The sequence below is a fragment of the Leuciscus leuciscus genome (genome assembly GCF_965113295.1).
Source record: "Leuciscus leuciscus genome assembly, chromosome: 1".
Lineage (NCBI taxonomy): Eukaryota > Metazoa > Chordata > Actinopteri > Cypriniformes > Leuciscidae > Leuciscus > Leuciscus leuciscus.
In genome coordinates, this window is record NC_138725.1 from 31,982,259 (window position 1) to 32,008,180 (window position 25,922).

General features: G+C 35.9%; 2 protein-coding genes across 2 annotated transcripts; both read left to right on the forward strand.

Annotated features, from left to right (window-relative positions):
* The first annotated feature begins 2,061 nt into the window (after positions 1–2,061).
* pick1 (protein interacting with prkca 1) lies at positions 2,062–12,416 on the forward strand. The gene is made up of 13 exons (XM_082141230.1): positions 2,062–2,220; positions 2,400–2,519; positions 2,810–2,921; positions 4,509–4,637; positions 5,397–5,463; positions 5,832–5,921; positions 6,810–6,863; positions 6,947–7,009; positions 7,822–7,955; positions 8,849–8,941; positions 9,030–9,080; positions 10,108–10,252; positions 11,532–12,416. Exons 2-13 carry the CDS (start codon positions 2,479–2,481, stop codon positions 11,783–11,785), a joined length of 1,233 nt encoding a protein of 410 aa, XP_081997356.1. The 5' UTR covers positions 2,062–2,220; positions 2,400–2,478; the 3' UTR covers positions 11,786–12,416.
* Positions 12,417–13,491: 1,075 nt separating this feature from the next.
* On the forward strand, positions 13,492–24,294 carry plbd1a (phospholipase B domain containing 1a). The gene is made up of 11 exons (XM_082141087.1): positions 13,492–13,813; positions 15,326–15,548; positions 17,003–17,086; positions 17,168–17,306; positions 18,283–18,423; positions 18,496–18,640; positions 19,530–19,730; positions 20,396–20,536; positions 20,621–20,806; positions 22,563–22,669; positions 22,744–24,294. Exons 1-11 carry the CDS (start codon positions 13,741–13,743, stop codon positions 22,918–22,920), a joined length of 1,617 nt encoding a protein of 538 aa, XP_081997213.1. The 5' UTR covers positions 13,492–13,740; the 3' UTR covers positions 22,921–24,294.
* Positions 24,295–25,922: the final 1,628 nt, after the last annotated feature.

The window sequence follows — 25,922 nt, forward strand, 5'->3', positions numbered from 1 at the left end:
ATGTAGGCCTATTTATAAAATAAAAAGGAAATAGGCAATATAATAACCGATGAGTTATGTCATTTGACTCACGTCATAACCGTCACACCAATTCTGAAACCGGCACACGCACACCCCATATATATATATATATATAGGCCTATATTGTTTGTGCAATGATCTGTTTAGAACCCCGAAAGAAAAAAAAGAATATGGGTGAACGGATGGATAAGCACACGCGGGCAGCAGGGATTGTCTGTCAGATAGAGATTTGGAAGTGAGTAAAACATTATAATGAAAAAGCAGCTGCCTGTTGTGGTTTGGCAATAACGATGGTTACAAATACAAAGGGCTTTTGTAATATCATAACAAGATGATCATTGGCTGTTGCTCGTCGCGACACGTGACACCACAGGCTATCGAGTCGGCCGACAATTCCAGATATTTGGCATGCTAGATATTTTTCTGGCGTCGGCGACGCGTCGGTGATGTGTCAGCGAGGGGTTTTGATGCGTCGTTAAGTATTTCACACTCAAAGATTGGCGAGCGCGGATCACCCGCAGATTTGCACGCGATTACAGCCTGACCTGTCGGCGAGCTCGTTAACTTGCAAATCGGGCTTAAAATCATGTAGTGTGAACTAGGCATAAGCTGAACAGCCAATCAGAGTTCCCTCTTTCACCGACGGCCCGACGCCGATTCAACATGTCGAATCGGCCGTTACAAAGCCGACGAGGACCAATTTCAGCCGACGGTGCGGAACACACTGAGAAGATTTAGTCGGCCGACACACGGAAACTGCCCGACGGCCGACCGTCGGCTTGGTGTGTTCCAGGCTTAAGGCTCACCTTGCCACCTCAGATATATATTTATAAGATTTTTAAACAAAATAAACCATTTTATGATTTATTTCCACACAAAATCTGTTGCTCCGTCAATGTTCAATACAAAGTTTTTTTCTCTGCAATAATACTCTATGGGAATAGTGAAAAGCACATTTCACATTTCACACATTTCGTGCGTCTTTAGCCCCGTTGTACCCTATACTACACATTGTAGAACATAAAACAGAAAATATCTCAGTCAAAACATATTAATCATTCAAACCTTTTTCAGCAGCTGTCGGGGCCGAGAAGAGTGCAGTCTGGACGGTGTATAGTCGCAGATGTCCTCAGGCCGATGGATAGGAGTCGACCCATTTTCGATGTCAATTAAATCGTTCAACTGCGCTCTCGTATTTCGGCCTTCGAGTCATCTCCCACTGGTGTAATCCACGTTTTGGGAATAGGATCACTCTTCCACTCTTTACTGTAGATACAACTGAACTTACTATATATTTGTGCCACTTTGGCATAGTGATCACTTGAATGTATAGCTAAAAGTTTTTCGTGCTTAATGATCACGTCTGCCTGCTGATCGCTGATAGGCTAAAAGTGCTTGCTCGTCAACGACATCAACACACGTAATATTGAATGATTTTAATAAGTACATGCAGATAATAAAATCAAGAAGTTTTTAGAGGTTTTGTCCACCCGCCCAAACCAATTTTCACCCGCACAATCAAATTCAAAACCTGCAACCGGCTGGCGAGGCGCCCAACTGGTAGTTGTGACGTATCTCGTAACGAAATAAGAGCTCACCAATCACAACGTGCGCTTTTTTAATAAATTATGTAAATAGCTTTTATGTCATTGTATCTCAAATTAATGTTAAATATCTAAAATGAATATAGTATTATTATATTGTATTATGTATAATATTTTAATATTAATAACTGGTGCAACAGTAGAGGCTACCTAAATTATATTACTATATGTCTGATGATAGATATGAAACATAACAACGTAATTTGCAGAGATGTACTTTGCTCATTAAATAGAAATTCGTGCTTTAAGATTATTTGGATTTGACAATATTTCACTCCATGTAAAAAAAAATATACATTAGTAATATTATATCAATATGTATCATACTCACTCCATAAACATGAATTGTTGAATTATTTGAGACTTTTTTTGCGCTTCACACTCCAGTCCAGTGGGAGGCGGAAATGCGCATTTCCATTGGTTTTTCCAGCCAACATTAAACAACAGCAGAAGAAGAAACATCCTGCAGACTGGTGTTCAGATGAAAAAGCTGGATGTTTATCGAGTTATCTTCATTAAATGACACTGAAACATTGTTTCAATATTTTCACATGTTAACAGCATCAGTGAACTTGAAGTATTAATCGACGGAGCGGTAAGAGAGACACCTGAATTATTGACTTGCGGAAACACCTGTCGCCAACTCATAATAACAACGGGAATAATAATAATAACAACAACAATAATACCGAGCAGCTTATTGAATATATCTTCGATGTTACAGTAGTACAGATGATTTACACCATGAGTTTTATCAATACTGTTGTATTTCAGTTGGAGAGTTCAGCGTCTGAATGAATGAAGAGAGTTTGATCATCAGATCTTCATTGAACACAAACTATCAGAGCTGATCATGTTCACAGACATGGACTATGAGCTGGAGGAGGACAAACTGTGAGTATCAGGGACGGCATTCATTAAATAACCTTGATCTCATTAATATTAAGTTATATGATGTCACATCCTGTGAGGTTTCTACAAGAGAATAGAGATATTTCTGTAAGTCAAATGTCATTGCATTGCATGTTATCAAATAGTATGTGATTGCAATTGAAAGAAAGAAGAGGAAGGACTCTTTACAAGCAGAGCCTTTGACAATAAGATGAATCAACAGATCTAGTGTATGAATGAAGACAGGGAGTATTTCTCACACACGTGTGTGATGTTGTTGTGTCTGTGTCCAGTGGGATTCCTACAGTTCCTGGAACAGTGACTCTGAAGAAAGACTCACAGAACCTGATTGGGATCAGTATTGGGGGCGGCGCTCAGTTCTGCCCGTGTCTCTACATCGTACAGGTCATATATATTACATATACATTAATTACATGTCACACATCCACTCTCACGTCCTCTGACTGTGGGAATGTTCTGTATATGATGATTATATTCATGTATTTTTGGAGATACTTGATCAAATGCACGGTCCACTTCTAAATAATGTCCTTTACATCTGTTTTCTTGTCAAAGTGCAACAGAAAGCTTTATTTTAGGGCTGGGTATCGACACAAATTTCATGATTCAATTCACAAGCTCGATTCAATTAGGTTTGCTGTTGATTCATTTGGATATATATCAGGTTGGTACAGTGCATGTCAATTTTTCTCAAGGAAAATAATGCTGTAAACTTTACAGGGAACTCTGTAAATTACTGTAATATCAAAGGTTAAAATTAACAACTTATTCATAATATTTTTACTTCAGCGGTTTTACATGTATATTTGAATATTCTGTCCTGAAAACAGGTGTTTATGTCAGCCACCGTTTAAACGTTTGTATTTTACTATTATTATATTATTATTAAAACTGCCTTATGTGCACATATTTATATTTGTATAAATATGTAATATAGTGCATATATTGGTAACACTTTACAATAAGGTTCATTAGTTAACTACATTAGTTAACATTAACTAATAATGAACTGCACTTATACAGCATTTGTTCATCTTTGTTAATGTTAATTTCAACTTTATTAAAATCTTGATAACGTTAGTTAATGCTCTGTGAACTAACATGAACAAACAATGAACAGCTTTATTTTTATTAACTAACATTATCAAAGATTAACAAAAACAGTAATAAATGTATTGCTCATTATTAATTCATGTTAGTTAATACATGAACTAATGTTAATAAAGGAACCTTATTGTAAAGTGTTACCCATATATTTATCAAAATTCTCCTCTTGAGTTATTTTTTGAATGAATCTAACTGTTGAGTTTATGGTCATTGAATGGCTTTCCTGAGGTAAATGTGACGTTATTGTTCTCCGGCTGTTTAATTGACGTCTTTCTGCGGTTGAAACACGAGACGTGATCATTTCAGTAAGTTGTTCTGATGTTCACTCATGTTTGTTTGGTGCTGTAACCGATAGTTAAGAAGAAGAGACGATCGGTTCACGTGCGCTTGAACTGTGTCACGTCACATTAAAGAGACATTTTGTGATGAAACTGCCAACATTTGGAAGCTGAGACTTCGTTTCAGATCAAAAGAATCAAAGCACAAAGTTTATTGTCATTATTTGATGGCAGGAGCTACAAATAACGTTTAGTGAAGTTGTAATCGTGCATAAACTAAAAAACAGCACAGACTAAAAGAGAAAATTCTTGAGATTAAAGAATCTATATCGGTTCATCAAAATGAGAATCAAGAAGTCGATATTTTCAACCCGGCTCTACTTCATTTATATATTAAAATCACTATTTCTGGGGAGGACGGCCACCCTCTTTTTTGCCTTTAATGAATTTGCAGGTGTGGTGTATGAGTTGATGTGTTATTTGAGATGATAAGGTCGTGTGTGTGTGTGTGTGTGTGTGTGTGTGTGTGTGTGTGTGTGTGTGTGTGTGTGTGTGTGTGTGTGTGTGTGTGTGTGTGTGTGTTCAGGTGTTTGATAACACCCCGGCCGCCCTGGACGGGACTCTGGCCGCAGGAGACGAGATCACTGGTGTCAACGGCAGGCCAGTGAAAGGCAAGACTAAAGTGGAGGTGGCCAAGATGATCCAGACAGTGCAGGTGCGTTTAGAAACGACTATATTCACAGCACACATGGTTTTAAAGAAGCTTTATGGATAATCATAATGTTAATGCTTATGTTTCAAAGTCATATTGAGCCGTTTAGAGCTGGACGATAGTATAGTTAACGTTTGATACAAACCATCAATCAGATGAGATTTGCTCTTGTCTTTATCATCTACAACACTCGAGCAAAACTGCTCTTATTTGATGATTTGAAATGATTATTGACATTGTTACATCTTGAATTCATCATTCAGTATCAGTTCACTCATTCAGTCTTTGGAAATCTCTTCTGGTTTTTCCATAATACGGTTGAAATAACGTTAAATAATGTTAATATCAGTTTGATTCACTGAAACATGTCATTTCCAAAGTGAAAGATTAATAAAATATAATGTTTAACACATGTTCAGTATTAGATTTACAGCTCATTTGTTGCTTTTTTTAGGAAATTGCATGTTAATTAAGTGAATTTATACTTTATATGTGAAAATCTGTCGTGTTTTACAGTGTTAATAGTGGATTTTTTAATATGAATTATGTTTTGAAATCATGTCATATGACTTGAAATGAAACTGCGGTGCATTACGAGAACCACAAGAGTGTTATTATCCATAGATTGACATAATATTGACCCGAATATCATCAAATGAAATCCTCAGGTGTGTTTAACTGCTGCTGCGCACCTGTAATAGTCTTTGTCTGTCAGTAAATCACATGTTGTTTTGTCTTGAATAATGTGTTTATGATCTGCAGGGTGAAGTCGTGATCCAGTACAATAAACTGCAGGCCGACCCCAAGCAGGGCAAATCTCTGGATATCGGTAAAAACGGTTTACTTGCAGCAATAAATATACATTGTGTTTAAATGGAGGGAGAAATGCGTTTGTTTCTCTTTTAGAGCCCATTAAACCATTTAATTTTTTCCCAGAATTCTGTGTTCCATTTAGATTTTTCTAATTTAATTTTAATATAGACATGTTTTACTTATCAGTTCATGTCCAATCAATTGAATTCATAAGACATTAATAATGTAATCAATCTTTTAAACGTGTTAAAAATTATTATATAGTCATGTATTTCTGTCATAATTTCTACAGGTTAAAATGGACTTTAAGGCAGTTTGTAGTGAAGATATTTGAGTTTATGTGTGTATTTTGACTGTCTGTTTGTGTGTGTCTGTGGGTGTCAGTGTTGAAGAAGGTGAAGCATCGTCTGGTGGAGAACATGAGTTCAGGAACCGCAGATGCTCTGGGACTCAGCAGAGCCATTCTGTGCAACGGTCAGTCTCTCTCTCTCGCTCTCTCGCTCTCTCGCTCTCTCTCTCGCTCTTTCTCGCTCTCTCTCTTGCTGTTTGAGCATTAAAAAGCTCTGAGTTCTTCTCTATATCAGTGTCAGTGTTTCTGAACTCCTGAAACGCCTGCACTATAGTCTAGAGTTTCTTCTGGGAACGAACACGTCACAATATTCCTCATTTAAATAATTAATACGCAGAATAAAGAGGCAGGGCCTGGTTGAGTTAGTTAGTAGTGTGTTAAACTGGCGGTTATTGAAATTTGGGGCGGGACATTTCCCAAACACACTCGAAGCGCTCGACCAATCACAACACACTGATCCAGCCGACCAATCAGAGCACAGTGTGCTTTTCAGAAGGAGGAGCTTCATAGAGACAGGAACTAAACAGAGCGTTACTGACAGACTGGGAAGAGAGGAGCTGCAACAATGGAGAATATGGGGAAAATAATAATATTCAAGAAGGAAAACATGTTCTAGAAGAGCTAAAAACAACATCAAGACTTTGTAAAAGAGCAGAAACATTAATTTTATGACCTACACAATACAATTGAGAAAATAATCCACAGAAAACTGCCCTCAAAAAATAAGTTATCTTTAAAGAGACCTAGTTTTCTGTGGATTATTTACTTAATTAAATGTGTAGGTCATAAAAGTAATGTTTTTCATAAACAAAATGAAGCTTGTTTTTCAGAGCATTACGATTTTGGACTGGGATGTTATTTTTATAAGGAACACATTTAAACCCCCCAATTCTCCTTAATTTAGGGATTAAATGATTTTCAGTACTGTGATGCACTCAGATGTTTGCTTTTGAATTTTCATTTAATTCCCATGTGTGGAAATAATGTGTGAAATCTGTGTTTGTGTGCTTCAGATGGTCTGGTGAAGAGGCTGGAGGAGCTGGAGAAAACAGCTGAACTTTATAAAGGTCATTCATTCACACTAATCCTGCATTAAACCAGTGACTGAGATGAAAATATGGAAATAATCTAAGTGTTTGTGTGTGTTTAGGGCTGATGGAGCACACGAAGAGACTCCTGAGGGCTTTCTATGAACTCTCACACACTCACAGAGGTCAGATATCACAAACTCACACACACACACACACACACACACACACAGCAGTTTACAGTGACAGAGAGACCAGTTTCAATCAAAATCTGTGTTTTATGTGACTTTAGTGATAGTCAAAGGCCAGAACAATGAAACTCAATGCAAATGAACAGCATCACAAGCTGATGAGAGACAGATGATAAGAAGATCATTTTGCTTAAATTAAGAGTTTGCATGATGGAAAATGTTAATAACACAAATAGTAATAACTGTAAGAAATGATGCACGTAAGCCATGGTTATTAATCTTGTTCATAATGTGATGTATATACACAGTTGCTGTTTATATACACCTTCTCCTGAACGTTCTTCATTTTATAGACAAGAAAAGTGGTTCGCTGTCAAGGAATGCATCTAATTTGTGACCAGATGTTCAAAAGATGGTCTCTAGTTACACAACGTTAATTTTGTTCATAAAGTTGCATTTTATATTCACTTAAACACTTTCTGCTCCAGAACGTTCATTTTATAGACAAGAAAAGTGGTTTGCTGTAAAAAAATAGACTGTTAATGCGTTTAATTTGTGATCAGATATTCAAAAGATGGTCTCTAGAAACACAGCGCACCAGTAACTTTGGGTCTGTCTGGTAGTAATAACCAAATATGAACAAAAAACACTCCATGATCTCCATCCTCATCTCTATTCGTTTATAATTTATAATTATAATGTTTGATTTCTCTCTCTCTCTCTCTCTCTCTCTCTCTCTCTCTCTCTCTCTCTCTCTCTCTCTCTCTCTCTCTCTCTCTCTCTCTCTCTCTCTCTCTCTCTCTCAGCGTTCGGTGACGTGTTTTCCGTCATCGGCGTCCGTGAGCCTCAGGCCGCCGCCAGCGAAGCCTTCGTGAAGTTCGCTGAAGCTCATCGAAACATGGAGAAGTTCGGCATCCAGCTGCTGAAGACCATCAAACCCGTGAGAGATCAGATATGAAACGACTTCATATTTAGGGTTAGGAATCGAATACTTGAGGTCAGGAATCAGATACTTGTTATAAAATTAAAATCTCAATTGCTCTTATCGATTCCTTTGTGTGCATTTTAACCTGACTTTAAACCATTCAAGCGCGAGACGACTTGCTGTTTTCTGTGCTGAACACACACACACACACGTGTAACAGTATATCGTGCAGCTCTTAAAGTGACAGCAGCCTAATATTCCTGCTGCCGTCGCTTTAATAACACTAATCAAACAAAAGACAAAGAGAAAATTCACTCGCTGTTCTTGACTGAATAACTTTTGTAACTATATTTATAACATTTGATTACAGTTTCTGTACCTGGAAATCTTAAAACACTGTTTATTACAATCGTGTCTTTGTTCAGTTGTATCTTTTTGCTGCGATTTATATATTTTTATTTGTTCTTTTTTAATTAAGTATTTACCTGTATTTAATAATGCTTGAAAATTATATTAGTTAGGCTAGTTGTTTTTGCAATGGTATTTTCAAACCACAGGCATAAAAGTTCCTTGTGTAAGTGTTGTTTAGCCTGTTGATTTTTGTTCATGACATTTGGTTACAGTGAAATGTTTTTGCAAAAAGACTTAAAATAAATGTGAAATAAAGTTTTTTTTTTTATCTTATTGGAATCGAAATTAGGAATCGATAAGTAGAATTGGAATCGTTAAAATTCAAACGATATCCTGTAATACAGATGAATGTAGAGTAACTGTAACTTGCATAAATAAAATATATGGTATAGAACAACAAAAATATATAATGAAAGAAATCATGTTTAATAGAAATTATTAAATAAGATAAATGTTATTGATAACCCCTTTAATAATGCTGTCTGTCTGTCTGTCAGATGCTGCATGATCTGAACACGTATCTCCACAAAGCCATTCCAGACACCAAACTCACCATCCGCAAATACCTGGACGTCAAGTTTGAGTATCTGGTATGAAACCAGCCAGAGGATTCATTAATAGAGAGATGAGGTTTTTTAAGTGTTTTGTGGTGATTATTGATGTGTGTTTGTGTTTCAGTCGTACTGTCTGAAGGTGAAGGAGATGGATGATGAAGAGTACAGCTGTATCGTAAGTTCACTCTCTTTATTTACCAAAATTCTCTACATCACAAGAGGGAAATCATCTTGAGATTATTTAACGCTAGTACCGTATATTTTTACTGGTAAAACTTCCTTAACCTGTTTACTGAATATAACCTGATTTGGAGTTCAATTTAATGTTAAACTTTGACCCTGACACAGTCACGCTGAACAGAAATATATATTTTTTTTTTCTGTGTTATCGCTAACTGATGTCAAAGTGCATTATTTAAAGAAGGTACACACATTTTATTTTATTACTGATAAATCATTTAAAAAGTAACAAAAAAAATGTATATAAAAACTTTACCATACATGTATGCATACACACTTATTTAAAATATTGAAATAATTCCATGAGATTTTTAGATTTATGTAATATGGCATTTTTTCTGTATTGTTGTTAAATGAAGCTGGATTTTGCCAGTGCGCCCGATTATTTTAAATAAGAATGATAAATTATAAATAATTGTATTACTGTTAATCATATATATATATATATATATATATATATATGAAGAGTTCAGATGCAGAAGAGTTCAGATGCAAAAGCCTCTAAGTGCCATCTGAAATTTTCTTCTAGAATGATAATTTTTATAAAACTTGTATATTTAAGTTAAGTAATTTCACTTAAATGACAATTAATAGGTAATTTGCATTGCCATTTAAGTGAAAATATTGAACTTAAATATACGAGCTTGATAAAAAATATCATTCTAGAAGAAAATTTCAGATGGCACTTAGAGGCTTTTGCATCTGAACTCTTCATATATATATATATATATATATATATATATATTAGTATCCTATTACTATTAATTATATAAAAATGTTACAAAATTAAAACCAATAACGAGATAGTATAGAACAACAAATATATTATTTAGCAAAATATTATAGAGTATTATTAAATATTATAAATATTATAATATAAATATTAGCAATAAATATTTGCAAAAAACGTTATTTAACCGTGTGTGTGTGTGTGTGTGTGTGTGTGTGTGTGTGTGTTTCAGGCGCTGGGTGACCCGTTGTACCGCGTCAGCACTGGAAACTACGAGTACCGTTTGATCCTTCGCTGTCGACAGGAAGCTCGTGCACGCTTCGCTAAGATGCGCAAGGATGTCTTGGAGAAAATCGAACTCCTGGACCAGAAACACGGTGTGTTGAGTAGCTCGATACTAGGGCTGCACGATGTAATCGCACTTAAACTGATTTGCTCTGTAAACGCTGCTCCATCTGAAAGCACTGAGTTTGAGTCTCTTATAACGTGCATTTGAAAAAGCAACACACGTCAAACATATTTCCAAACATGAGAAGCATTTATGAACCTCTTGTTCAACAAAAGACAAAATTTAATAACATGCTTTTACTCCAAACTCACTTCATAAGGACAGTTGAGCTCCTCCTTCTGTGAGATGATGATTCTTACACAGAATAAGGCAGTCGTGTGTTTATTAGTCGTGTTTATTAGTCATGTTTAATCAAAGCATTTCAATCTTCTGTTTATTTAGATACAACGATAGGGATTTCCTGGAATGATGTGTGTTATCGTACTTCTGCTGGGCATATGTGGTGTGTGTGTGTGTGTGTGTGTGTGTGTGTGTGTGTGTGTGTGTGTGTGTGTGTGTGTGTGTGTGTGTGTGTGTGTGTGTGTGAGAGGACACCCTCTGGTGTTTAGGTGTGTGTGTTAGACACCCTCTGGTGTTTAGATGTATATGTGCTGTGTGTGTGAGATGCACTCTGGTGTTCGAGTGTGAGAGTGAGTGAGTGTGAGAGACACCCTCTGGTGTTCAGATGTAAGTGTGTGTGTGTGTGTGTGTGTGTGTGTGTGAGACACCCTCTGGTGTTCAGATGGGTGTGTGTGTGTGTGTGTGTGTGTGTGTGTGTGTGTGTGTGTGTGTGTGTGTGTGTGTGTGTGTGTGTGTGTGTGTGTGTGTGAGACACCCTCTGGTGTTCAGATGGATATGTGGTGTGTGTGTGTGAGAGGACACCCTCTGGTGTTCAGTTGTGTGTGTTAGACACCCTCTGGTGTTTAGATGTATATCTGCATATCTGCTGTGTGTGTGTGTGTGTGAGATGCACTCTAGTGTTCGAGTGAGTGAGTGAGTGAGTGAGTGTGTGTGTGTGTGTGTGTGTGTGTGTGTGTGTGTGTGTGTGTGTGTGTGTGTGTGTGTGTGTGTGTGTGTGTGTGTGTGTGTGTGTGTGTGTGTGTGTGTGTGTGTGAGTCCTCTGGTGTTCAGATGGATATGATGAGTGTGTGAGACGCCCTCTGGTGTTCAGATGGAGCGTTTACTACCAATCAGCTGCTGGACTGACAGCCTTTGCCAAAGTGCATGTGGTTTCAGTGCGATTACTCTTGCAGCCCTACTCAATACTCATCAGAATACGGCGCAGGATCTGTTTGACTGCGGTTTAACCCTTTACGTTCCCCCTTCAGTCCAGGACATCGTGTTCCAGCTGCAGCGCTTCGTCTCGGGCATGTCCCGCTACTACGACGACTGCTACGGCGTGCTGAAAGAGGCCGACGTGTTCCCCATCGAGGTGGATCTGTCCCGGACCACCATCAACTACGGCGGACAGAGCCTCTCCTATGAGGATGAGGAGGAGGAAGAGGAGGAGACCAGCAGAGGAGGAGAGGAAGACGATCGGCAGACTGAGAACGGGGCCGAGAAACTCGTCGACGACGAGTGAGAGAGTTGAGTGAGTGAGTGAGTGAGTGAGTGAAGAATATATTAAAACATATATTACATATTTATATATGATACTTAATATTACATTTCTATAATGATGAACTACTTTCATTCAAAACACTGATCAGACAGAAACGGAATCACTAAAGCGCCTGGCTACCACTTACTTTTAGAACAGAATGTTACGTTTGGTTACTTTGGTGGCGGAATTTAAACTTTCAAACAAACATTATTTTTATTTTTTTTAAATCTTTGCACTCTTGTTTCGAAACATTTCAAATGAACGGGACCTAAAGTTCAGTTGTCAAATGTGTTTTTGCACAACTTGTGTGAGTTTCTTTGCTTTTTTTGCCTCTGAAACACTGGATGAATGTCTTGATCTGAACATTTCACTGTTTTTTTGTTGGTCTTTTTTGTTTGCTTTGGGTGTTTGGGGTTTATTTAGTTGAATTCAACTGTGTAACTGTGGTTTATGTATGTCCTAGAAAGATTCAAATGTCTTGAAGGTAAGAAAAGCAATTATTTAAACTAGTTTGATGAATAAAATGCTTGTGAAATCTGTTATGTGTGAGTAAAAACATACATCAGACTTGTTTTATGGGCTTTGTCATTAAACGCCTGAGTTTCAGGAATATTTGTGGTGCTTTCCATCTCCTTTCCTCTGAATGATTCACATTGGCGTGACGGGCAGAAGCTCAAAACCGACGGCTGGCGTTTCAACTGGACTAAATAATCTTTTTTAATTGTGTCTGAATCAAAGGTTTTACAATTAAAATGTACAACTTTGGGTTTGAAAAAGCACTTATAAATAACTTCAAACATTAGTTATTAAACAGGCCCTCCCAAAACTGTAAAATTAGCCAGGCAAACATGTGCAGTTCATTATTTTACACCATGATTTCACTAGATTTACAGTTGATCCGGTACGTAGAGAAGGGTTAACAGATAAACGTATACAATCCTGCTGACAAAATATCAATACATGTATAACAAATATTGAATTAGAACACAATTATTGTTAATGTCTTTTTAATCTCATTGACAATATTGGTTATGTTGTTAACAAACTAAAATGTGTGTAAAACATTGCATGTGTCAAATGAGCTGTATTTGATTTTATAAGGCTTTGATTTGAGATTTAAATGTACATTAATACAGTTTGGGTTTTTAATTAAAAAAAATGTGTCCGGGTAATAATAAAAACAACATCTTAGACCTTTTTGAACCACTTTAATTCCAATGTATTAGCAGGTTTTATTTTCTTTATGCTGTCAAAAAGGTTTTAACTAGTGAAGATTGGTCACCAGTTCAGCTGATTTGAAAATTTTTCAACAGATAACGTTAGTTGAAATATATGATAAGTTGAACAACCATTTAAGTGCTGCTTGTAAACAAGCATAACTGTTTACAGACGGTTAGCATCATCTTAACTTCCCCAAAGTGTTGTTCAAACTGTTTATTTATTTACACTTATCTTAATTTTAACATCTCATTGGTAGTTCAATAATATGTAATTTATTATAACGAGAAATTAAGGCGTCTTAACTCCTCAGTTAAGCTTTATTAATTCTTAACGATTTTCCTAGCGACTTCGCTTCCGCATCGACCGTCAGCAGTAGTCACGTGATACCTTGCTGGCGTCCGATTGGACGCCTTTATAAACGTCTCCGCCTCCGAGTGTGTATCATCCGCCCCAGTGGCCTAATGGATAAGGCACTGGCCTCCTAAGCCAGGGATTGTGGGTTCGAGTCCCATCTGGGGTGAAGACTGTTTTTCTTTTTCTCGGCGTTCATAGTGTCGTTCATTAGTGTCAGTCGCTTCTTAGTTAAACGTAGTTTTATATTATCTCGCCTGACGATCGCGTTCAGATTTATTAATGTTGTTTTGCCACAAGGAAGCTGTTTATTGAGGGATTTCCCACTTTATTTTCAGTTCCTGGGCTGCGACTGACTGAACATGGACACAAACAAGACACACCGCATTTGCGTTTTAATTCTCGCTTGTTTTGCAGCAACAGCGAGAAGCGACCGTAAGTAACTCGTATTTAACCTTGACTTTCATAAAGCTCGTGTTCCACGACAGTCTGGTTTATATGTTATATGACCATGTGTTTAAAATATTTATACGACAATATGTTCAGTGTAAATCTCTTTAAAACACACGTGCTTTTGTTTCGTTCATAAGAGTTCAAGTCAAGTGTGTTTTAAGTGAGTTAAAGAGGAATTGGCTGAAGCTGCAGGTTTGTCTATTACACTGATCATGGACACACTGGAGAATCACATGATCCGATAAAAGTCAATCTGAAAACTGAGATCCGTGTCTCCTGTTTCTTTATGGTTACTTAACAAAGAGAGTTTGGAAACGTGTTATTGTAGTAAGTTAAGAAGGTTTGTTTAAAGTATTATTTATTTAAAGTAATATTTTAACCTAGATTTGAGAGAATGAGAAACAAATGCTTACCTTAGTGGTTCAGTTTGCAAATGTTTGCTTGTATCGAATTTATCTAACAATATAAAAAGCTTTACAAATTATCTAACAAAATAAAAACAAATGTATTACCTGTCTTTGAACTTATAACTTAAACTGTTTTCTGTGGGAGAAAGTAGAAAGATTGATACTCCCACATTTTTCAACAGGTTAAAAATGTTTTAGGCAAATTATCCTGAATTATTGGAGTTTATTGATGTCAGGCTGAAGCATTTTTGAGTGTTTTTTATTATTTTAAATTCACTCAATTCACTCATCTTAGTTAATAGGGTGTCTCGTCTCATTTTTCATCTCATATCCTGAAATAAAGTTCCTCTTATGGTTAAAAACAGCATAACATATTTTGAAGGAAGTAGCGGACGCCCACATGGCTAAGAGTCATGAAGAATCAGAACCTTTTTTTGTTGCTTTGTTTTCATGTGTGTGTGTGTGTGTGTGTGTGTGTGTGTGTTTTAGTGCTATGATTAATCAAATCCAAAATAAAAGTCTGTGTTTACATAATATGTGTGTATACATAATTGTGTATAATTATTTTGTTTACACACATATATCATGTAAACACAAACTTTTCTTTTGGATTCGATTAATCATTGCCCAGCACTAATACACATAAAAAAAAGTCGCTGTTTGGATTTAAATGGGCAAATAGTCTATGATTGGATCATTATTAGAGTGATTATTATGTTATTACGTTTCTATCATGTTATATGTTTGCCGCCAGTTCTTCTAACCCTAATTGGAGTGTGTAGCTTTTCATTTCTTAAACACCCATGTAGGAAGACACTTCATGGCCATCTTCCAGGATGACCATGTCAAGATTCATCAGGCTTAAATGATTGTGAGGAGAATGAATAATAATTTTCACACATGAAGTCCAGAGCTTAAACTCAATGAGAGTCTTTGGGATGTGCTGGAGGAGACTTTACAGAGTGCTGGACTCTTGCATTGACAATACAACATCTTGACCAAGAACTGATGCACCTCTTGATGGAAATAAATATTGTGTTGTTATTTTGCTCATATTAACGTCATACTGTTTCATACTGTGATCTAGAGCTGCTGAAGGCCACAGCGTACTGGGATTCGACCCATAAGGCCGTTGTGCTGAAGCAAGACGTTCTGGACCCGCAGGGCAGCGCTTACGGCTACTATAACGACACGCTGTCGTCGTCGGGATGGGGTGTGCTGGAGATCCGGGCGGGGTACGGGGCGACGCCGCAGACCGACACCATCACCATGTTCACGGCCGGATACCTGGAGGGCTTTCTCACCGCGCCGTACGTGTCTGAAACACCTCAAGCCTTATAATAATAATAATAATAATAATAACAATAATAATGCATTTTATTCAAGGCACCGTTAAAATCACTCAAGGTCACCATACATCATGTAGCAGCAACAATAACAATATTAAAATAAGAAATAACAATAACAATGGCAATAAAATAAATGATAAATAAGGGGAGATCAACAATTACAAACATAACAACAAAAAAATTAAATAAAGTACTAGACTGCCTTAAACTGCATGCTTCAGTTGGAGGTTGAGTCAAAGCAAATTGCTTCATAATTATAAAAAAAAATCACTTCATTAGTTGCGGCTGTTTCTCTGAAGTGCTCTTATAATGCAAGTCAAAGTTTCTTGCACTAAAAACAGTCATAATTTAAGTTTTCCATAATAATTTTTCACCCTCTCTCTGACTCTTATTTAAACAAACAGTTTCTGCTCCAATAAAATTAAGCCAGTATATGTAAATATGTGACTTTATATGTAAATGAGCCCTCGGATTGGCAAATTTGTTTGCTTGTGAAATTAGTAGAAATGATTGTATTCAGGATTAACATTTGGGTTAATCTTTAGTCAGCGCTGACCTGTTGTTCATTAACAGGTTTCTCAACCATTATCATTAACTAAAAATGTTTGTGTTAATTAAAAAACAGCTCAAATAACATCGAAATATGAAATAGAAAAACTTTTAAAGGAAAATTAGAAGTGACATGACAACTAACTCAACCAGAACTGAAATAAAAATCTGAATAGTAATATTTTAAAAAAATATATTATTATTATTATTATTATTATTATTATAAAAATGACTAAAACTGTTACGACCTGTGGCTCCAAAAGGCCGCAACAAAGGAAAGGGACACACAGTGCTATTACTTTTAACACGAAATTTATTAACAAAAGAAAAACCGAATTAACAAAATTACTATGCATTTAACTAAAATGAAAATTATAAATATAACAATTAAAGCTAATTAAAAATAATAATAATAAACTCAATTCAATTACATTTGCAGAAAAATTTAATCAAGTGGGGTTTTTTTCAGTGTGACATTCTGACTTTTGAAGCATTAACATTTCTAAATAAATAAAAAGTTAAACTTAAAAATAAATTAAAGCTTTATAATAATTAAAACACAAAAAAAAACGGACAAAAAAATTAAATAAAAAATAAATAAAATGAATACAAAAACTCTAGATATTTTAGAAAAATACAAACAAATGACAGCACACTAGATTACTAAAATTACTAGAAATTTAACTCTGAAATAAATATATTAGTATATTATAGTTATAATAATAAAATATCAGTGTTCCCAACAAGACTTCTTTCACAGTTATCAGAGTATTAATTTAAAATATGAATATTTAAAAATAATAATTCAATGTTTGATATGAGTAAAAAAGTGGGATTAATTGGAATGACACTTTGTTGTGTTTTAGGCAGATTTTGGATCATTACACCAACATGTACCCGCAGCTGATCCAGAATCCCAAAACCCTGGTGGTCGTGAAGCGCTTCATGGCGTGAGTGCCGTTCTCCCCTGTGTGTTTCTGTCCTGTGTTTGCTCCGTACGGAGTGTGTTGATTCTGTCTGTGGTGTTGTAGTAAGCAGGATGAGTGGACTCGGCGTCAGGTGACACGTAACACCACTGATCCTCTGTGGATTCACACGGGCCTGATTCTGGCACAGCTGGACGGGCTGCAGGCCGGAGTGACCGACTGGGCCAAACAACAGGGCAGGAAGGTGAGACGAGGAACTGATCCTCTCATACTCAACTCAGAAGATTAACAGCTTTTATTTGAGCTCTTTAAAAATTACTCTAGAAAACAAAAACAAAACTTTTAGATGTTCAGGTCATTTTTTTTAAGTAAGAGATGTAAAATAATAATAGTAAGTAAGAATAGTAAGAAATTATATATATATTTTTTTAATGCAGGCTTAAAATAGAGCTTAAAACACAAAAATAATTAAAGTTAGAAAAGGAAAAAAAAAACAGGGAATAGTTTAAAAAAAACTTTGTTTGTCATTTTCCCAAGTAAGAAATGGGAAAAATACAGGAACTAGAGCTTAAAACACAAAAAATAATCACTTTTTAGATGTTTGTCATTTGAGTTAGAAATAGGGGGAAAAGTGTAAGCTATTTCCTATTTGTCCCATTTCTCACTTAAATGACAAACATTTAAAATGTTTTATTTTTTGTTTAAAGCTCTAGTTCCTGTATTTTTTCCACTTTTTACTGGGGAAAATGACAAACATCCAAAGTTTTCTTTTTTTTTTATTAAATATCTTTCCTGTTTTTTTTTTTTCTAACTTTAATTATTTTTGTGTTTTAAGCTCTATTTCCTGTATTTTTCCTATTTCTTTAGAAAATGGCAAATATCTAAAAAATACTTTTTTTCTTTTATTAGCTATATTTCCTGTATTTTTCCTATTTCTTACTTTAGAAAATGGCAAACATCTAAAAAATACTTTTTTGTTTTGTTTTATTAAAGCTCTGTTTCCTGTATTTTTTTTTTCTATTACTTACTTAAAAATTACAAACATTTAAATTGAAATACAAGTATAACAGTTTTATTTAACTGAAGGTTTATTGGTACTAGTCAGTGCTTGTGTGTATTTGCATCTTGTTTCTGAATGGCATGTTTGCATCTGTTGAAGCTGTAGTATGTTTTGCTCTTTCTCTCTTATCAGACGTTGACGTGTGTGTTTCTCTCTGTAGCCTCTGTCCCAGTTCTCCATTCAGTTCCTGAATGCGGTGGGGGATCTGCTGGATCTGATCCCGGCGCTGGTGCCCGGTGAGATGCCCCTCATGAGGCAGTATAAAGCTCCTCCGATGGGCCACTGCTCCGCGCTCATAAAGGTAACATCAGTGAAGATCATGAAGGACATCATAAGCCAGCTGGTGTTTTCTCACACTCGCCGTGTGTTTCAGATGCTGCCCGGCTATGAGAACCTGCTGTTCGCTCACTCCAGCTGGTACACGTTCGCCGCCACCATGCGCATCTACAAACACTGGGACTTCAAGCTGAGCGAACCGCACACAGCCACCGGGAAACTGTCCTTCAGCAGCTACCCTGGTATGGACTGTTCATTGGTTCATTGGTTCAAAGGTTTATTGGTATATTTGCTCTGTCCAAATACCCACACTTTGGGGTCTTGGGTGCAAGCAACAGGAAGTAAGTGTGCAAGACTGTCCCATGTCTTAAAAATGCCAACGTGCAGAGCCCTTAATGCACACTAAACCCACACTATCTCCAATACTGCTTCGGAGCTAAGCGTATCCCATCATTCATTATGTTCGGGAACTCATGTGCCCTGAAATCACAAGATGTCGAGGAAAACATTCCACTGTAATTTAAAATAATTAGATGCATATAATTCGGTTGTAAAAACATAAAAGTGTAGCACATTTTATTGGTGCAAAGATGAGTATGATATGTGTAGGCCTATTTTGTACAACATTTGTAACTGTTTTTATCACTTAATTAGAAGCACCACAATTTAAAAATGTAAAGTCTTCTGTTAGTAACATAGTGACTACTGAACAGACATGTAGAAGTTTATTTTAAAATGCAACGTATTGGCAATATAATAAATATAAGCTCTGTAAACGCTTGCATTTTGTGCAATACTAAAAGTGTCCCATCGAGTGATTAAAAGTTCTACACACACTTGCAGTCTTTACACCTACTTTAACACTTGAGCCAAATATAGGAAATGCATCATGCTAGTAGACACAAGTGGTAAAGTGCAAAGACCACAAGTGTGGGTATTTGGACAAGGCAATAGATGTGTTGGTTCATTGAATCATTGAATCATTGGTTCATTGGTTTATTAATTTATTGATTTGTTTGAGTATGGGAAAATAGTAGAGTGGGCAATATATATATATATATATATATATATACTGTCCAGTTTTTATATTTTATTTCTTATTTATGCTGGTGTCTGTGACTGTGTCTTGAGGGTTCCTGGTGTCTCTGGATGATTTCTATCTGCTGGGCAGTGGTTTGATGATGACCCAGACTACGAATAACGTCTTCAACACCTCGCTGTACTCCTACATCACTCCTGCCAGTCTGTTCTCCTGGCAGAGGGTTCGACTGGCACACGTACTGGCACAGACCGGAGAGCAGTGGGCGCAGACCTTCTCCAGATACAACTCCGGTCAGAAACATATTATATACGTGTGTGTGTGTGTGTGTGTGTGTGTGTGTGTGTGTGTGTGTGTGTGTGTGTCTATCTATATATATATATATATATATATTAAAAACCTGTGTTTTATTTTTATATAAAAAAAGAAATACTATTTGATTTATGGAGTAGTATATAATTTAAGATTAAATATAAAATTTGTAAAGTTATATATGATTATATAATATAGTTAATTTAAAGTGAAATAAATGTAAAAATATGTATTTATGAATTTAAAATAATTAACTAATTTGTTTTCCATTATTATAAAAACATTTTCATTAAAATATATTTGTTTATTCTTCATATATTTGAGGGGGAAAAAATGTGTGTGTGTTTAATTATATTAAACATATAACATCTTTCTTTCTTACATATATATATATATATATATATTTTTTTTTTTTTTTTACTGCTTTGTTACTTATGCCCATGATGGTCAGATTATCATTTTTACTATTTAAATCTTTAACCCAAGTGTCATGTTGCAGTTCCTAATAAAGCTACTGGTCAGCTGATGTTTAATGTACTTGACGAAACCCGTTTTTGGCTTTAGTGAGTGTTCAGTCTAGACTCAGTCTGCTCTACTGGTGTAATGTGAATCAGCGCTCTTATCCAGAGCTGAATCTCTCCGTCAGGCACATATAATAACCAGTACATGGTTGTGGACTCCAGTAAAGTGAGTCTGGGCAGCCATCTGGATGACGGGGCGCTGACTGTGGTCGAGCAGATCCCGGGACTGGTGGAGTATTCGGACCAGACGCAGACGCTGCGCAGAGGTCAGACTCACACGGGCTTCAGTTTCATTGCTTTTTATTGTTATCCTGGCGTGAAATGAAACATTAAATGTGTGCGTCCTGCAGGTTACTGGCCGTCCTACAACGTGCCGTTCCACCGTAAGGTCTACGATCTGAGCGGGTACGAGCAGATGTGGAAGCAGTACGGCGAGGACTTTTCCTATGACCTTTGCCCTCGCGCCAAGATCTTCCGCCGCGATCAGTCTTCAGTGAGCGACCTGACCACCCTCAAACACATCATGAGATACAATGGTAACCATAGCAACCCCCGCACAACCAATCGGTTAGACCGCACTGAGTCTAGCAAGTGTTGACTTTGAGTCCTGATGATGTCACTTATGGAATAGGACTTCATATATATATATTAGGGCTGTCCCCGACTATGGATTTTCATAGTCGAATCAGAATCGTCATGTCTTGCCTATAGTCGACTAATAGTCGAATCATGTGTATGGGGGTGGGGCTGGGGGCGGGGCTTTAACGTTTCAAAGCCGCGATGTACAGAAAATCAAACAAAGATATAGAAGAAAATGTATAAAAACATTTTTGATCAATAAAACTAAGAAATAACATAAATAACTCCAGAAAGGCCACACTGCAGATTTGCATTTCACATGCAAATCAAATTAAATCGGCTAAATTACCTATGCGAGCAGGCCAGCCTACAGCACAACATCGATGCACCCAAAAAATAAACAATTAATTTACTAAATTAAATTAGAACAGAATATACCTTTCTAATAAATAAAAATACAAAACGAAATAAATCAGAATCAAGTCACAGGATGAGGAGCAAATGTGTGCAAAATGCCTAAAGTGCAGGGGAACATATATTCAAAACACAAGCCACAAATAGTTAGATTAGATAACCCTGACAGATTAATAAATAAAATAAAAATAAAGAAATTATTAAAATAACGATAGTAGCCAGAATTTTCAACTTTGTCTTTTTAACTGAAACAACAATAAATGCTAAACTGGAGAGGCAGTCTTTTTAGCTAAAAATGTTCACAGCATCCAAAAATAAAATTAGAAACGGCTGAAAAGTTTTGAAATCACTTGTACCTGATCGAGAGAACAAATCCTGAACGTCTTTCACTCTGTCTGTCCGTTGGAGTCTTTTCAAATTGTGCGCGCGGATAAAATACATTCTAACGTGAAACCCAGTCTATGCGTGAAACATGTTAACGTTGGCCGGCAGAAGTGCGATCATGGTTTTCCTGATGCTAAATCCAGCCTTGGAGAATATCCTTTCTGATGGTGTACATCCACACTTTAGATTTTCTTATCCCAGACATTGTTAAAGATTTAAATCCTTGCCGCGAAGACGCTCCTCTGTCGGTCACGGATTGAAAGTGAAACTTAAATCTGTCACGGGGTGTTTGGATTTATTCACGCACGTTAAAAAATATTTATTAAAAGCTTCTTTCTTTGCACATTTTTATATAGGCCTACAGCATCATCATAATAGGCTGAATATTAACGTATTGACATAAAAGCTAGTTTTATGTGAAATCAGACATTGAGCGCCCTCATATAGCCAAAGTGGCATGATCCTCGTTTCATAACACCTCTGCGAAGATTCGACCGTGAGATTGGTAGTCGAATCAGGCTCCTCCTATCGAAGCATCGAATCTTCGACTATTCGGGGTCACCCCTAATATATATATATATATATATATATAATTATTTTTTTTTATTTTTTTTTACTTTAGCAAACTTTTTAATGTTTTTGTGTTTGTTTAACGATAATAACCCTGGTCGTATCTACAAAAAGAAATAAGCAAAGCTAATTTTATTGTTAACAAAAAAGTATAATTAAAAGTATAATTTATTTCAGTTTGATTTAAGTCAAAATATAATAACTTTCATTTGTTTTATTATTTAAAAGAAAAAAATGATTTAGCCTTTAAATATCACACAGTGAAAGTCATATATTATAATGAGTACCTGTCAATCACTGTCTCCTCCTGTCAATCACTGTCTGATGATGTCAATGTGTCCTCAGATTATAAGAACGACCCGTACTCGCAGGGCGACCCGTGTAAGTCCATCTGCTGTCGCAACGACCTGCGCGAGCATCAGCCCAGTCCTGAAGGATGTTACGACACCAAGGTCAGCTGACCCACTCCATCAGCCAATCAGCTCATGCGTTCTCTGCTCCTGACTCTCTGTTGTCCTCTGGTCAGGTGACGGATCTGCTCATGGCTCGGGGGTTCGTGTCGGAGGCGCTGAACGGTCCCACCACTGAAGGAGGACTCCCCGTGTTCTCCTGGGACGCCTTCAACAGCACGACACACCAGGGGCTTCCTCTCAGATACAACTTCAGCTTCGTCAGCATGCAGCCGCAGCTCTTCCGCCCCTGAGGATCATGGGAGTTCACTGTCGCTAAAACCAATCTGAGCCCTTCAATCTGTCCAATCAGCTTTTATTCTGAACGCTAAACTCCTCAACCGTCATTTGACAATCAGTCCAGGGCTGTCTACGCCTCTTTTGATTGACGGATTAATCGTAATGATTTAGTGCAAACTGTTTGTTTATTACTATGGGAGCCCTTTTCTGCTGCATAAGGGCGAAAATCATGCTTTGGTTAATCATAGTTATCACAAAAAAAGTCATATTCATGTAATATTCATATTCATGAGATGAACAGTCAAAATGATGACATACTAAGATATATTTATGAGTCAAAACGATGGCATAAATATTCATAATTATGACAGATTAAAGAGCTTGTGAGTCAACAATGACTTGTCATAATTTCGACTATTTATGTCATAATTATGATTTACCGAAGCATAGTTATCACAAGAAAAGTCAAAATTCATGAGATGAAAATTCGACATTATGACTAAGTGATCATTGTGAGATAAAAAGTTGAAATGACATACCAAGTCATTTTTAAGATGAAAAATCAAAATTATGATAGTCACGATTAGGGCATAAGTTGAAATTATGACACTAAATCATATTTATGATGTAAAAAATATAAATTATGACATATTTATGAGATGAAAAGTCAAAATTATGACATGCTAATAAGTCATATTTATTAGTCAAAAGGTTGGCGTAAATAGTCATAATAATGATATAAATTGAGGTTGTAAGTCAACAATGACTAAGTGTGTCATAATTTAGACTTTTCATCATAGATTTACCAAAGCGTGGTTGTTTTTCTTTTGACTTGTCATAAATGTTACTTTTTTTTCTTTCTTTTTTTTTACTGTTTGTCATAAAAATGACTTAGTATGTCAAATTTGGACTTTCTTTGTCAATTTTGACATGTCTGTCATTATTGACATTTTGTCACAAATTACTGAGTATATGAATTTCAACATTGTCTTAATTTTGACATTTTGTCATACATATCAGTCATATTTCTGACAATGTTCAAATTCATATACTGTACTTTAGTATGTGATGTCATAATTTTGAATTTTTGTCATAAATATGACTTTATAGAAGCATGATTGTTTTCTTATGTGCCAGAAATGTGTTTAATGGCATGTTTAAAGTGAGGAAGGTTTGTCCTGACGAACAACACGAGCAGAAAAACAAAGTGTCTGAGTGATTCTCATGTCTTGTTGACGTCTCTTCCAGTGAAGATGTTTTCTCTCAGGGAACGCCGGTCTAAAGTGCCTCTGTTAGTATTTGCAGTGTGAATGATTCCTCATATCTGGATGTTTGTACTCTGATCTGTGCTTTTCTCTTTGATTCAACCAATGAATGAATGCACTTCATTTCTCAGTGTTGAGTGTTTTTGTTGGGTTTCACTTGTTTCTTCTCGTGTTCGATTGAAGCTTTGGACCATCAAAGAGTTTGAAAGCTACAAACCACTGAGAGAGCAATGAAGGTTTGGTAGATTGTCACAAACACATTTACACAGAGAAGGAAAAGACACATGTTTGAGCTCTAGTCTTTGCTGATTGTAGAGGTTACATTTCTGTTTTATTATTACAGTAATTCTACACATTTCTGACCGTCCAAGATGATATTCGAAGGCTGAAGGAATATATTTCTGGTGCTTCCCATGTAATAATAAAGCTGCTCATTTTACAACATTTAATCTACAGAAACTAATAGTGGCAATATAGTAAAATGATTACATTTCTGTCATTTCAGAAGTTTAGAGAACTGCATGTTATTCAGGATTCACACTCTTTACGACAAGTAACTTCTACAGTCATTCATGATTGTGGGGTTTTTTTAATAAAAAAATGATAAAATATATAAAATACCGATAAAATCTTCAGAGCTCGACATGACAAGAAAAATTAATTCTAGAAACTTCCATGACTTTAAAATTTAGAATTTTTCAATGATTTTTAAAGATTTTGATTTCCATATAAGATTTCAGTTGTCGATTTTCTTGATTTCCTTCCTATTTTTAAAAGATATTTATTTCCAAGACTTTTTAAAGATTTTATTTGCATGGTTTAAAACATAAAAAAGATTTCATTCATTTCTTTGATTCTTAATGATTTTATTAATTTCCTTGATTTTTTTATTTTTTTTAAATTGAAATATTATATTTATTTTCCATGACTTTTCCAGGTCTAAAAATCATCACACTTTTGATATTCCCTCATATATCCAGGTTCTCCAAAACCATGTGAATCCTGGTTCTGAAATAAAATTGATAGTTCTTGAGGGAATGAATTAAATCGTATATTTAATTAAATTACATTTAATAGTAGTTTTAGCTTATTTGAAAGTCTTGTTTTGTCTTATTTCTAATATGTTTTAAGTCGCGACCCGCTGGATGTATTAGATCAAATTCTTCTGTTTCTCCGTCTCTTGTTGGGGTTTCCTCTCTCTCTCTCGCTCTCTCTCTCTTTCGTTTTTTTAAACATTAAAGGCAAAAGGAAAATGTGTGTTTTTGTGGTGAGGAAATCGAAAACGCAAGTTAAACTTTGATGTCCATGTGTGTTTTAAAGGCTGAACAGTTTTACACACGCAAGGGTGGAACATAATAGAAGATATTTTGAAAAAGGCCTCTTTTTACCCATACAATGAAAGTCAATGGGGTCCAAAGTTGTTACCCCAACATAAATTGTTATGCAGAAGAATATCAGGAAAATGAGCAAATTTACATTTTTAAGTGAACTATTAGCAACTAGACCACACAGTAGTGAACACGCAGTATTTGAATACGTAAAAAGTCTTATGAATGTCATTATATGAGAATACAAAATATTACATCAAATATAATTTATAGCAAAGATGCACAAACAATTTACAATCAAAACAGACATTTGTTTGCTAAAACAGATTTAGTTCTTAAGATGAAGATCATTTTGTCTTATGTCATAATTTCGCATTTTTTATGGTTTTGACTTGTTCATAATTGACATTGTCAATTTTCTCA

Bases quoted from the DNA above. Each gene is read 5' to 3' on its own strand.
- pick1 (XM_082141230.1), top strand. From the start codon at position 2,479: ATGTTCACAGACATGGACTATGAGCTGGAGGAGGACAAACT. The intron at 2,520-2,809 runs GTGAGTATCAGG...GTCTGTGTCCAG, and splicing joins GAGCTGGAGGAGGACAAACT to TGGGATTCCTACAGTTCCTG. The intron at 7,010-7,821 runs GTCAGATATCAC...TCTCTCTCTCAG, and splicing joins ACTCTCACACACTCACAGAG to CGTTCGGTGACGTGTTTTCC.
- plbd1a (XM_082141087.1), top strand. From the start codon at position 13,741: ATGGACACAAACAAGACACACCGCATTTGCGTTTTAATTCTCGCTTGT. The intron at 18,641-19,529 runs GTATGGACTGTT...CTGTGTCTTGAG, and splicing joins GTCCTTCAGCAGCTACCCTG to GGTTCCTGGTGTCTCTGGAT. The intron at 22,670-22,743 runs GTCAGCTGACCC...TCCTCTGGTCAG, and splicing joins AAGGATGTTACGACACCAAG to GTGACGGATCTGCTCATGGC.